General features: G+C 42.0%; 2 protein-coding genes across 2 annotated transcripts; one reads left to right on the top strand and one right to left on the bottom strand.

The window, feature by feature from the left end:
• Positions 1 to 583: 583 nt before the first annotated feature.
• Positions 584 to 9,832, bottom strand: LOC308395967 (uncharacterized protein; the record flags this gene model as incomplete). Its single annotated transcript, XM_080881029.1, has 12 exons — positions 584 to 1,522; positions 2,896 to 2,969; positions 3,078 to 3,170; positions 3,250 to 4,778; positions 5,078 to 5,214; positions 5,317 to 5,426; positions 5,529 to 5,643; positions 5,741 to 5,851; positions 6,081 to 6,371; positions 7,003 to 7,069; positions 8,700 to 8,867; positions 9,738 to 9,832. The coding sequence occupies 12 exons, from the start codon at positions 9,830 to 9,832 to the stop codon at positions 1,202 to 1,204; spliced, it is 3,111 nt and encodes a 1,036-aa protein (XP_080737155.1). The 3' UTR covers positions 584 to 1,201.
• Positions 7,075 to 13,068, top strand: LOC308395873 (group XIIB secretory phospholipase A2-like protein). The gene is made up of 5 exons (XM_080880905.1): positions 7,075 to 7,214; positions 8,764 to 9,032; positions 10,694 to 10,782; positions 12,057 to 12,222; positions 12,357 to 13,068. The coding sequence occupies exons 2-5, from the start codon at positions 8,765 to 8,767 to the stop codon at positions 12,473 to 12,475; spliced, it is 642 nt and encodes a 213-aa protein (XP_080737031.1). The 5' UTR covers positions 7,075 to 7,214; position 8,764; the 3' UTR covers positions 12,476 to 13,068.
• The last annotated feature ends 545 nt before the right edge of the window (positions 13,069 to 13,613 follow it).

Here is a 13,613-nt window from a genome sequence, read left to right as displayed (position 1 = left end):
TGAACTCTAAAGCATAAACGTGTCAGTTCCTGCCTCTCAATATAAAAAAAGGAAAAACTGTTTGTGCACTAAATAAAACGTTACACTTACCTTGAGGATTTTTCATTTTGTTTTGTTCGTTCTTATTTTTCCACCCTTATCTTTATCTATCTTATTTCCCATTTACCTTTTTTTACTTCCATCTTGGGAATTTGTTTGTACCTTTTATTTATTCCTTTAAATTTTACCTTTTATAATAATTTTATTCAGACTTGTTTCCCATGTTTGTGTTGTAGAAGCACATGTGGTTGTCTCCTTTGATAATCAGCACCCAGATTTGATCCACCGCCACCCTGGTGTTAGTCATGTTCCTGTTCCACTTGGCTATCTTCAGTACTGGATGACAAGCTGGGTTTAAAGATTAATGAGCTTCATTTTATTTATTTTACCTGCATCGTTAGGATTGAATGAAGAATCCTCCAGAAGGGAAAAAAATGTCTTCCACCAAGAATACCCATATGAACACGTGTTTTATGTATGTTTTTTCATTTAACTATGCACTTAGTTGCATAGATGTTCATCTCTTTTTTACGCTTCCTGAATCATGACCTGAACTAATGCTGTCAACATTTTATTTGAGAAAAAAACTTTTAAAAAAAACTGGCAAATATTCACTGAAAATGGAAACAACAAATGCTAAACATCAGACAATTTGGAATATATGCATAAAGTTTACTTACAGTATCAAAGTAGAAGATTTTACACCTTTACCAAAACGTTTGAGGCACAAATGAGTGTTTGGGGTTATTAAATTAAAATAAACACGTTTTTAATAAAAAAATCTCTACAGTGAGCTAAATTTAAGTCACAGGAATGTATAAAAATGTTGAAAGAAAATAACACACAATGAGCCTGTTAAAACACAGGATTTACTTAAATGTGTCAGATGCTGAACACAGTTACGCGACTGATCACAAAGCAAAAAATAAAAAAAACACTGCAGGAAAAAAGTGTCAGTTTTAGTGTCATTTTCAAAAAAAAAACCAAAAGACTGACAGGACTGTGCAAACACTGGTAATCTGGTTTGATGCACCGATGTGATTTAGTCAAAACTTTGGTGATGCATGGATGAACAAGCAAACGTGCAGGTTTAGTGCACACTCACAGTCCCATCACTAGTATGATTTTCGCTATGATTGCATCTAACAGAGGAAACCCAACGTTAACGTCCCAGGTGGAAAACAGCGCTGTCCAGAGTCTTAAAAAGGTCCTTCAGTGGAGTCACCCCCACCCTCCCACGCCCCCTCTTTTCTTTCCTAGAGCAATGCATCTCTCTCGGGTCGGTGTGGTGGTTGATCTCCGGTGTTGCTGGTTCCAGTGGCAGCTTGTACGTGCCAGAGTTTCTAACCTGAGGTTCGGTCACACCTGGACTGCTGAGGGTCGGCCCTGCTGTTACCTCTGAGGAGTTCTGAGGAGTTTGAAAAGAAAGCTGGTCGTCTGTTGAGCGTGCAGACGCCTTCACGGTGGGCCGACTGCTGGACGTCTGAGGAGCAGAGCACAAAGAAATAAATAGAAAAACTCACAATATTCAGGTGTAGATCATCTCTGATCAGTGTCTGTGTAAAAACTCTCACACGAACACTAAACCGCTGAAATAAACAGACTTCAGAGGCCAAACTGCTTTTTTACAGCAGTAACTACCAACTCCAAACAGGGCCCCTCACCATTTGAAAAATACTAACTAAATACTAACCAAACAATGCTGAAATGCAGTATTATATTTGACTGCCGATGAACAATAATATGAAAGGTGAAACCTTTTTGGATTTTGAACAGTTGGCCCTGCAGCCATGCCAGCCCATTGTGACCAATTTGTCACATTTTTATTTTGTATTTTTCTCTCCAATTATTCGATTAGCTTAATGCATACGTACCTAAATCTTAAAATAGATAAATGTGTACAATCACCACTGAAAATAAACAGACAATAAATGTGAGCAGTAACAAAACTTAAGTTAAAAGCTGTATTTTCTTCCTACCAGTCTCAAAAATATAGTCTTTCATCAAATTTATGGGAAATTTAAGTCATTTTATGCTCTTAATTTTGTTGATTTTTCAGGCTTTAAAACTTTTGAAGAACTCTCGGGAACCTTGTCGATGTAAAGAATTACTGCCTGTGGAGGCTGATGAGGCTGAAGAGAGCATCTCTGGACCCAGTGGAGGTGGTGAGTGACAGGAGAACGGCGGCTAAGCTGTCATCCCTGATGGACAACATCTCCCACCCCATGCAGCAGACTGTGACAGCACTGAGCAGCTCCTTCAGTGGGAGACTGCGGCACCCACGGTGTGGGACGGAGAGATTTCGCAGGTCTTTCCTCCCCACTGCTGTCAGACTCCATAATAAAGACTTTAACTGATCAAGCACACACATCCATACATATGCAATAATACTAAGTGCAATAATCCTTTCTGTCATCGTTGTATTTTTACTCAGTTGTATATAGTATTTGTATTTGTATTCTATTTTTATCTTATTGTATATTTATTTTATTTTATTCTACTGTATATAGTATTTTATTTTATTCTACTGTATATAGTATTTTATTTTATTCTATTCTGTACAGTTGTGTACTGTATTTATTCTTATTGTATTCTAATTTTTGCCTCATAACTTTTGCACTGTCCACTTCCTGCTGTGACAAAACAAATTTCCCACGTGTGGGACTAATAAAGGTTATCTTATCTTATCTTACTTCTCTTCCACACTAACAGTCTTGCAGATAAAGAAGTACAGTTTGAACTGATCCTGATTCTTTGAAAACAGCAGATTCTTTCTGCTTCTTCTTCTTCTTTCTGCTCAGTTTGGGGGCGTGGCCTAAACCTAAACTGTTTTATGTTAAACATGCATTCACGTACCCGATGCTTCTTTTCTTCGTGCTGTTGTTTTCCAAAAGTGTGCCCGACGCGACCTTTGTTGCTCATTTCTAGTTCTGAAATTTAAAAAAACAAAACAAAAAAAAAACAGATTTCTGTTTCATTCCACTAAAATTTTATTTAAAGTATTTAATGTTTTTAGGGGGCGTGAATAAACGGCGCACCACTGATCTGAATGCCGCCCCGCTGCTCTCCATCCTCCTGGTATGGGCTCAGGCTCACAAACAGGGATTTCAGGACTGAATCCTTAGGCGCCCCTATGGCAGACGTTAAGAGCACATTTCAGACACACAAATGGACATTAGACATTTTTGTACGTGTTGAGCGCATCCTTACTTGTGGGCGATGAGACGTGAGGCAGTTGCTGCTGTGCCGGAGTTTCAGATGGATTCGGACCACCCGGAGCTGGACTGGAGGAAGTCTCCTTGATTGAATCCTGCACGATGCTGCAAGCTGGATCTGCTGGCTGCTTCACAGGATCAGGCTCAGCTTCAGAGGTTGTGGAGCAACTATCAGGACTTTGTTTAACATCAGTTTGGACCTGGCACGAAGGAGCCAACTCTACATTAGAAACGCTTTGAAAAGGACTTTCAGCTGACGCCTGACTGCAGGGAGGCAAACTCAAAGTCTCAGAGAGGGGGTTTGCAAAAAGGCTGAGGAAGGAAGCAGCAGAGGTTTTCTCAGGTTTGACTTCAGTTTTTAAATGTCCTTCTTTGCTGGTGAAATGTGCAGGCTGTGAGGCTCTCACTGGGTCAGGTGTCGGTGTCACGCTCTCAGCGATTGGGTTTTTAAAAAGGCAACTGAAGGGGATTTTCTGAGTCTTTTTACGTCCAGCTGAACAATCGGATAGAGTTGGAGTCTCCCCGCTGCACTCCGGTGACATTTTAGCAGAACAGCGTTTCTGTGTACCGGGTTGGAAGACAGATTTGGTCTTTCTTGGGTACCGAGGGATCTCAGCAAGCTGCTTTGCTGCAAAATGGTGAACGGCAATGTTTGCAGAGTCACTCGTCTTAATGGAGCCATCTGCAGGTTCAACAGGAGCAGAAGTTCTGCTTTTAAACTCTGAGACGCCTGAAGAGGGAGAAATACCCGAGAGATGTTTAGGAGGACGGGTGTTATCTGTAGGAAGCTGTGAGCTTTCATTCATGTCCGATTTGCTTTTGGAAGATGCAGGATTATCTTCATCTATAACAGGAGGATGCAAACGCTCCAGTTTAACTTCATGAAAAGCCATTTCAGCAGATTTCAGGGACTCTGGTATAGCTCCACATTGCTGAGTACCAGAGGAAAGAATAAGATCAGAGCTAGAAATCAGGCTGTCGTGCACTTGTAGGGAAGACAGGCTCTTGTACATTTTCTTGAAGGGTTTGTTTGGCTCATGTTTGATACTCAGTGAGACTTTTTGTACTTGATGTTGTGAACTTAAGAGAGGATCCTGGATTTCCTCAGTTTTTACACTTGAAGCAGTGAGTCTTTGACCAAGGGTGTAATTTTCCACTGATTTTAAGGACCTGAGGACAGCATCAACAGAATAGGGAACTTCCTTTTGTGTCGTGGAGCCTAAAGTGGCCTCGGTGATGGTCTCTGCGGCAGAAGGGGTAGTAGATTCTTTGCTTTCAGGAGTATTATAGAAGCTAGGGAAAGACCTGTACAGCTGAGGTCCAAGCATGGCTTCCACTGAATAACAAACTGGCTCCGGGCAGTTACTGCTGGTTGATGAAGGGCTGTGAGGTCGGGCGGTGTCTGCTGCACACCGAAGAACAGCTTCATCTGTAACTGTGGCCATTTCTTGTATCTGGTGTACTGAGGGTTCCCCTTCTGTAGCTGTAGCTGCATCTGCATCTGCGCTGCGGTAAAAGTTAGGCCTGAAAAATAAAAATGTCCAGTGAAGGTAACGTGCATGGATTATCAGAAAAATTCCTGTTAAAGGCTAAAAGCATCGTAACAACTTAAGTTCCTCTTAGAATACAGCAGCGAGTCGTGTTCAGATTAATGTTTGCTGCTCTGTAGTTCAGAGAAAATGTAATCCATCTTTTATATACAGTCTATGCCTGCACATAAAAGCCCATCTTCTGTGTCGTCGGTCTCATATTCATGAACTAATCCTTCAATTACACTTACTGCACGTGAGGATGAGGACATGTTTAAATTCAGAGGTGCATACCTGAGCGGGTCCATGAAAACACTGGGGGTCCCCTTTGTTTCTGTCATTCCTGCCTCCTCTTTGCTCGCCGGCTGTCCCGGAGGCTCATGCTCAGCTTTTTTTGCAAGCTCAGCGAGGTCACGTTGCCATTTTAATAACTGCAGTGAAAAGAAGCAAAGCATTTACATTTGATTTCAGCACAAAGCAATGCATGCAAAACATTTTGAGACCATTTTCATGCCTGACTTCTCCATGCACACCTCATCCAACAGTTTTCCTGTGACGTCAGTAAGCGGCTCGTGAGAAAACTTGCAGTCTTCTCCTTGATAGCATTTTCCTTTTCTATGGAAAAACTTGCAAGGAAAAGACTGTGCAGCTTGGTATAGGAAATACAAGACAGCCAACAACCTCCGCTTTCATTTGGTTAACGAGATGTGTTTGTGGCAGCTTACAACAGTATATCAAAGGATATTGTGCATGTACGGACAGCTCTCCCCTTTTGTGCAGAAGCCTTGGATGTAAAATTTACAGACTTCTTTGATGAGATCGTTGTAACCCTGAATATGCTCCAGCTGGCAACTCTCAGCCTGTATCCAGGAAAGGAAAGAAAGCACATTTTTCATTTTTGCAGTCTGAAAAAAGAGATTCGGGTAAAGTTAAATAACCAGCTGTGATGCAACCTGCCTTTAGGCATCGTCCGTAAAGAAAATGTCGACAAAGTAACCGCCCGTCCACCAACAGCGCATTCTGGTCCTTGAACTCCTGAGTCATGAACCTTGGCTTCACTTGAAAGTCCTAAAAGAAAGGAGACGAGTTAAATTTGATTCCACTGAAGGATTACTTGAATTAATGTGTCCGCTTCAATAAATATTCCAACTAACGCCGAAGGATCCGAGTATCTGTTTGTACTGATGGCGTGACATGAAATGGCGAGCCAATCCATCATAAACTCAAGCTGCTGCAGCTCTAACCAGCTGATGGTGGATGGCGTTTGTAATTAAAGCCATCCTGGAGTCTTGCTTACCATCATGTCATTTTCATGTCCTCTTCCGCCTCTCCCACCTCTTCCAGACATCGGTCTTCCTTGTCCACGGGAAAATCTCCCTCTCCGTCCCTCCTTGTGCTGATATGGATCTTTCTGTCCATCCTTCTTCTTCAGATGTTTCTGCCTTTGAGATTGACGGCCTCTGTTACTGAAGCCTTTGCTCAGTCTTTGCTCACCATCGCTGTTCTGCATTAAACACACTTTGTCCTTTGTGTTATCAGCTTTGGCGTTACTTCGAGTTCTGGGTCCCTGGGCTTGGACACACGGCTTCTGCAGAAAAATAAACACATAAAAATTTGATATAAAAAAAAATAAAAGTTCTACATTTTATTTTATTAGCAGCTACCGGCTGCTCCTTGGCCACAAAGGCTCACCACAGCAGGTAGGTTGGTAGAGTTTTACACCAAATGTTCACATTATAGCACTCTTCAAGCTCTTCCCTTATCCTGCATGTTGTTGAACAGCGAGAGATCATGCAAACCAGACACTCTTCAAGAAGCTCCTTTCCACCACTCCTTCAGGCACTACCCACACCAAAACAGAGCGTCTACAGCATCACTGCCAGTGCTTCCCCAATTCATCTCCTGTCTTCTCTTTCCCTTACTCATGAAGGAGCAGCTCATTTTCATCCCAGCTACCACACATTTGATACTAACCCCCCAACACTTTGATGCCAAACCCACCAGTGGAAGCTGGAGGTCACCGATTGATGAAGCGAACACATCTACATCATGATACATTAAAAGAAACAGCGCTTATCTGACACTGGCCCTCCTGTTTTTAAGCAACTCTCTTATGATTGGCTGTCGTAGAGACAGGATGGGTTGAACTCAAACTATGACAAACTAAAATATATTGTTTTAATGTGTTATGTCAAACCTTAATGCCAAGGTTAGCTCACCTTTTTGTGAGATCCAAACAGCTCGCACTGAGTTTTCCTCTTTCTCCCACCTCCCCCAGGCTCATTCCTGCCAAACAGAGAGAGTGAGTGATGAAGAGGAGGCCATAAAAACAGATCTAACCCCGGTAAACTTTCATTAAGTACCGCTGCGTGACGGCAGGCTGACCCGCACTCTTCACTCCTTCATCCACAGCGGAGAGCCTCGAGAACAGGTTCGCAAAAGCCATCTTACTCCTAGTAATGTGCGTCTCTGTGTGTACAGAGCTCGGTCCGGAGTTATAAAGGTCCGATATCGAAAAACAAACAGGAAATAAACGTCTTTCACTTTACGCCGTCACGCGGATCACTTTATCAGAGGTCGCTCCAGCGATCGGGGTTTCGCTTGTGTACATGACGGGACGTTATTCAGCCGTTCACATTTAATTCCGTGTAAAAAAAAACAAAACCATTTAATTCCGTGTTCGATATTTACGTCACTCCACGTCACTTCCATACGACAGGGTCATTGGGTTAACGCTACGGACGCTTGTCGCCGCCTAGCGGTGAAGATTTGTATCGTCTCGTGTTAAACCTTGCAGTAATGGCACAGCCCTGAAACTTTTTGGATTCTCACTTGATAACAGCGCATTTTTTGAAGTTATTTACCATATTTGATCGGACAGTAATATAAAATACCAAGCCAAGTGTGTTAGACTGTCTCTCACAGAGTGATACTGAAATAAACAATCAGTGCAATCTGAGTTATCCACCTTTGTTACTTTTTTTTAAAATGTAAGATACATTATTAAAACCATGATGTTATGAAGTATGTAAGATAGTTGACAATTCAGTTTAACTGGTCCAACCCTGGTCTCAGAGGTTCAAGGAGTCCAGCAGGTTGGGAAATCAAGAGAGCAGGAAGGATGTAGAAGAGCTGAGCATCATAAAGACCAGACAGAGGTGACAGCTTAAAAGTGGTTGTTGTGGCACACTGGCCCTAACGTTTAAAAGTTGAATTAACACTGTCAGCATGTGAGCGTGCCAGACAGAAGCGGGCTTACATCATCATGCAGGTGAATCAAAGAAAGCAGTACTTTAGACAGCATTGAACCAATACGTACACACACCTAACCTCAGATCTTGTGCCACATAAAGCACCTGGCCAAAAATATTAACTCCAGCTCAATGTACAGGGTGGGCCATTTATATGGATACACCGTAATAACATGGGAATGGTTGGTGATGTTAAAGTCCTGTTTGTGGCACATTAGTATATGTGAGGGGGCAAACTCCTCAAGATGGGTGGTGACCATTTAGAAGTCGGCCATCTTGGATACAACTGTTGTTTTTTCAATAGGAAGAGGGCCACGTGACACATCAAACTTATTGGTAATGTCACAAGAAAAACAATGGTGTGCTTGGTTTCAACGTAACTTTGTTCTTTCATGAGTTATTGACAAGTTTCTGACCACTTATAAAATGTGTTCAATGTGCTGCCCATTGTGTTGGATTGTCAATGCAATGTGTCTGCTTTGTGTGTGATTGGATCACCTTGTGTGAGCTACTGAACAAACGCACTTTGTCATCCGTCAACAGGAACAGCACAAGTTCAGATATGCTAAAAAGATGAGATAGAAGCCGGACTTTGTTCCTCCACATATGAGGCCGTCCCTGAGTCAGGTTTAAAGTTCAGGTCACGCAGACAGTTTCAGTATTACCTCACTGAGTGTCGCTCCCTCACTCTCTGAACTCTCTGTTCACACTGAGCTGCCTGTATCACAGGATGACCCGCTGGGCTCTTCTCGCTCCCGTCCTGCTGCTCCTGCTGGGCCTGTTCATCCACAGCGCTCTCAGTCAGGAGGCCGGAGACCCAGCAAATGCACCACCTGCACAGGGCCAAGCAGCTGACAGCACACAGGGAGAGGATGAAGATGGGGACTGGGGACTAGGGACCCTCCGCGACAGCTTTGAGGCCGTCGGCGGATACTTTGACTCCATGCTGGAGTTCATGGGCGGACGTGACGGAGTGTGCCAATACCGCTGCAGATATGGTAGGTCTGCTAGGTGAACATGTGGTATTACATAGTCTGGTATAAGGCCATGTATGTATCTGTGTTTGTATTATTGTAGGGCCTTTATAATAAAAAGCATACATAAATAAAATTATTGATAAACAGCAAAGCTAGATACCTGCACTGGAAATGGTCAGAGTTTCAAATTACGAGGTCAGTAAATATAAAACGCTTCAGGCTGCTCTAAACATTCAGTTTCAGGCAGCTTTTTTTCTACTGCTGGCTCTGTATGATGTCATCCCTCATCTGCGGTCTGTGACGAGCAGCAAATTAAATCCCCGATCCTGAAAAAGTTTGAAAAGCTGTGTAAAGTGTACATAACAAGAGAATGGAAGGATTTGTAAATCTCATAAACTCCTATTATATTCAGAATAGAACATTTGACGCTGAACGTTACACATTTTTAAACTGACAAAATGCAACATTTTGAGAAAAATGTTACGTTCATGTTAATTTGGTGGCAGGAACAAATCATAGAAAGGTTAGCAGTTCAGCACCCGAAGCCATGCTGCTGGAACAGCTTGTGGTTTAGTGTTGTTTTGCTGAAATATGCTTGGCCTTCCCTGAAAAAGGCATCATCCTGATGGGGGAAGCATGTGTTTCTCTATAACCTGTCGATACCTTTCAGTATTCATGGTGCATTTCCAGATGTGCAAGCTGCCAGATCCAAAGCCACTGATGCACCTGAGCGTCAGAGATGCAGGCTTTAGGACTGAGCACTGATGGCTGAACAAACCAGACAGTCCTGTCCTCTCTAGTGTGGAGGACACGGCATCCATGTTTTCTAAAAATAATGTCACATTTTGATGAATCTGACCACAGAAGAGTTTTTATCTTGGCCTCAGTCCATTTCAAACGTGCTCTGTCCCAAAGAAGACAGCAGATGATGTTCAGCTTTGCCCCTTCCCTCCTTATTCTCTGAATGTTTTAATGATAATCTGAGTCGTCAAGATTTTATGTTGTGTACATTACTCTGAGATTGTTTCAGACTGGCGCCCCACGTTCTTACATGTTCTTGCATGTTGGAGAGTCTCTGTCTCGAGCAAGTAGACAACGGTCTTAAACGAACTCTGCCTCCTTTTTTGAAGCATTTAATATTTAAAGCTTGAACAAAGCCGCTCTTCACCTTTGAACAGCCAGCTCTTTTAATTGTAAGAATGCCCTAAAACTGAACCCTTTATGAATACGATCATGATTCCAGTAATCATCTTATGATATTTCTAATAAACACAAATCAGCTGATTACAAATGTGCCCAGTTAGTAAGTATGTACGCACAGCTTTTGCAGATCCTCCTCTCTCACTCTGTCAGTTATCTCACCTGATAACTTCTTGATCACCTCCTTCTCTCGGAGCTAATAGGATTTATTCAGAAAGGTCTTGTACACGCTGATATTTGTCGCGGTTGTTATCTGAGCCTGGAAATGGACTTTGAACTCTGATAGGAGAGGTTTTATGTGCTGACTGGGTCAAACATCAAGTGATGTGCAACATGTCATCTATGTGCAAACATGGATCTATTTTAAATCCACGGGGGTATCAAACAGAGCCCAGCACAGTCCTGCTGGCCTGTTGCAAAACATGACCTACATTTTAATTAATTTTAATTGATTTATTTATTAATTGCTATTTCTCCCTCAGGTAAAGCTCCTGTTCCTCGTTCGGGCTACCAGATGCCAGAACCAAATGGATGTAGCTCCTACTTCTTCGGTCTTCCTATTCCAGAAGGGGTAGGTCTCTTCTGTCTGTTTAGAGCAAATTTATTTGGAAATCATCAATACTGTTATGAAAAGCTGGATCCATCTTCACAAGGCGCTTATAGAGTTTGGGTGGAGGACATTCGAGGCCCCATAGAGAGTAATGAGCATTTGCTTCTAATCAGAAAAAGTGTAAGCCAGTTTCAAGAGCTGCTGGAGCTTCGTCTTCTTTAGACTTCATGTGTCTCTCTGTGAATCTTGAACATTAGAAGCCTCTGCTCTGTTTCTACACATTTTATTGTTTTCAGTAACCAGGACATGATTTTAGAAACATTGTTAGTGTGTTGCTCGTACATATCTTAGGATTGAGCTCCGCGCGGTGGGGCAGGCACCAAAACAGATGAACAAACAGCAAGAGAGCAAACCTTAAATTAAAAAGAGCACACGTTTAGGTTTCAAACTCCAGGAGCAGGTTTCTGGGTATTATTGGTAATAAAACAAAAATATGTGACTTTCCATAACTGAGCTGTGTACAGTTAATATTTTGTCTTATCCCTGTTCTTTTACAACGCTGTGTTCGTTTGTGCAGCTCGGAGGAAATCTCGTTTTGATGAAAAATTGCTTCCAGCTTGTTATGTTACTTCAGCACAGCTGGAAACAGGAGACTTGTGATTTTTACACTTTATTGATTCTGGGAGCTAAATGTCTGCTCAGCTCTACTCAAGAAAACAACTCGAGCGACACATGACGCTCAGTTCAGCATTATTTATTTATTTATTGGTGTCTGCTAAAGTCTACATCTTTACTGTGTCTTCTAAGTAAAGAAGTGAAGTGATGAAGTGACAGCAGTTAAGACAGGAGGAAGGCTCTGTCTGCAAAGTAGTATATGCACTACATACATGCCAACACCTACTGTATATTACAGCTATTAATTAGTGGAGTTTCCATGAAGGAACAGCAAAGCAGGAGGCTGTGGGAGATGCTTTTAAAATCCAGGAGAACTTGGGAAAAACAGGAGTGTATGCAAGTAGACTGGAGGAAAAAGAGGGTGAACTCCACCTTTAATAAAGGCACTCAATCTAAAAGCATCTGAGGTGTTTACTAAAGAAATATTACTTTGTTTATGTAATAAAAAAGTACACAAAAAGTCCACACAGAGAGGCGACAGCAGAGCTGTAAAAATTCGTCCGATGAAAACCAAATAAAACCTGATCTCAGAACAAACAACAAACCTATTTCTGATGGAGCTAATAATGCTAATAATGCACTTGTACACAAACACATTGATCTTTCCTGCTGTGTGTCAGATGGACATGGGCATCCCTGCCATGACTAAGTGCTGCAATCAGCTGGATATGTGTTACGACACCTGCGGCTCCAACAAGTATCGCTGCGACTCCAAGTTCCGCTGGTGCCTCCACAGCATCTGCTCGGACCTCAAGAAGAGCCTCGGCTTCGTGTCCAAAGTGGAAAGTCAGTAATATTTTAACCTTCCTTTCATGCACCGTCATGTTCTTCTTCGTGATATTTTAATCACTGATCTCTGACTGTAATCCGAGTACGTCAGCTTCCGTTGATCCTGTGCTGTCCTGTTTCTTATTTCTCAGCATGTGAGACTGTAGCAGACACCTTCTTCAACACAGTGTGGACTTTAGGCTGCAGACCGTACATGAACAGCCAGAGGGCAGCATGCTACTGCCCGGGAGAGGAGAAGGACGAACTTTAGATGAACAACTGGATCTTCTGTGTTTATAAAACAGTGTCAGCAGCGACCGCATTCCCAGGTGATTTTGCTCTGAGTTGTGGTGTTGCAAAGGTGGAGTAATTTATTAGGAAGTTCTTGCTTTTATCTTTTTTGAATTCCTCATGAAAACTGTATTTGTGTACATGTAGAGTTGGTTTAAAACAGTCTTTAACGATACATGACGGAGTTTCAGAGACAGTAACTGGTTCACAGCACACAGCTGCCATTGAGTGTGTGCTGCCTTCTTTTATTTGATGGCGCATTACTGACAAAGTCAGCCCTTAGTTAAAACCATAAAAATACAGGAGAAATTTTGTCTGTATGTATGTGAAGTTTCTTCCTGTTAAAAGGGAGTTTTCCCTTCCCACTGTCACCAAGTGCTTGCTCACAGGCTTTAATGCAATTGTTGGAGTTTCTTTCTAACATTGTCGGGTCTTTACCTACAATATAAAGCGCCTTGAGGCGACTGTTGTGGAGAATTGGTACTGTAGAAATAGAACTGACGTGAACTGAATTTCTTTTGCATTAAAAACAGTTTCAAAGATAAACAAACACTAAACCTTTTGTCGTTCCATCATTTGCTTTGCACACTGAAGGACTGGACAGATGTTTTCACACATCTATTAGTGCTAGGTGTAACTTGCCACTGTAATCACATTACATTTTTTGGTCAGGCAGTAATATGATTCTGCATGAGCAGTGATAAATTACAGCAATGCAATCACATTACAGACACTAGTAATCAAGCAATTACGTTATCACTCACAGTGCGGAGGGTCTTTAATTACCTATAATGGACGTCAAGTGTGTCAAGTTTGTCCTTTTAACACAAAGAGCACATTTATCTCAGTTTTCATCTTATCTGTTTAATTTGCTGATAAAGTCTTGTGTGCTGAAACACTTCAGGTCAAACACGACAATGCTGTGATTATAACGGTATTCTAAATTTTATTTAAAATGTGGGTGACTTGGAATTTTGTGATGTTTTCTTCATCTCAGGCCACTTGTTAACCAGTTCCCAAGTAACTCAAGTTTCAAACCTTCCCCGAACATGAACACGACTCAGGTTACTTCCTTTATGAAAGACATGTTCAACATAATGTGAAAAACAGACCAGAAG

Source organism: Rhamphochromis sp. 'chilingali' (assembly GCF_963969265.1).
Source record: "Rhamphochromis sp. 'chilingali' genome assembly, chromosome: 4".
NCBI classification, from domain to species: domain Eukaryota; kingdom Metazoa; phylum Chordata; class Actinopteri; order Cichliformes; family Cichlidae; genus Rhamphochromis; species Rhamphochromis sp. 'chilingali'.
This window is presented reverse-complemented; position numbering and strand designations above follow the sequence as displayed.

Excerpts from the sequence above, each read along its gene's own strand:
- LOC308395873 (XM_080880905.1), top strand. The coding sequence starts at position 8,765 with ATGACCCGCTGGGCTCTTCTCGCTCCCGTCCTGCTGCTCCTGCTGGGC. Across the intron at positions 10,783-12,056 it reads GTCTTCCTATTCCAGAAGGG|ATGGACATGGGCATCCCTGC; the intron begins GTAGGTCTCTTC and ends GCTGTGTGTCAG. Across the intron at positions 12,223-12,356 it reads CTTCGTGTCCAAAGTGGAAA|CATGTGAGACTGTAGCAGAC; the intron begins GTCAGTAATATT and ends CTTATTTCTCAG.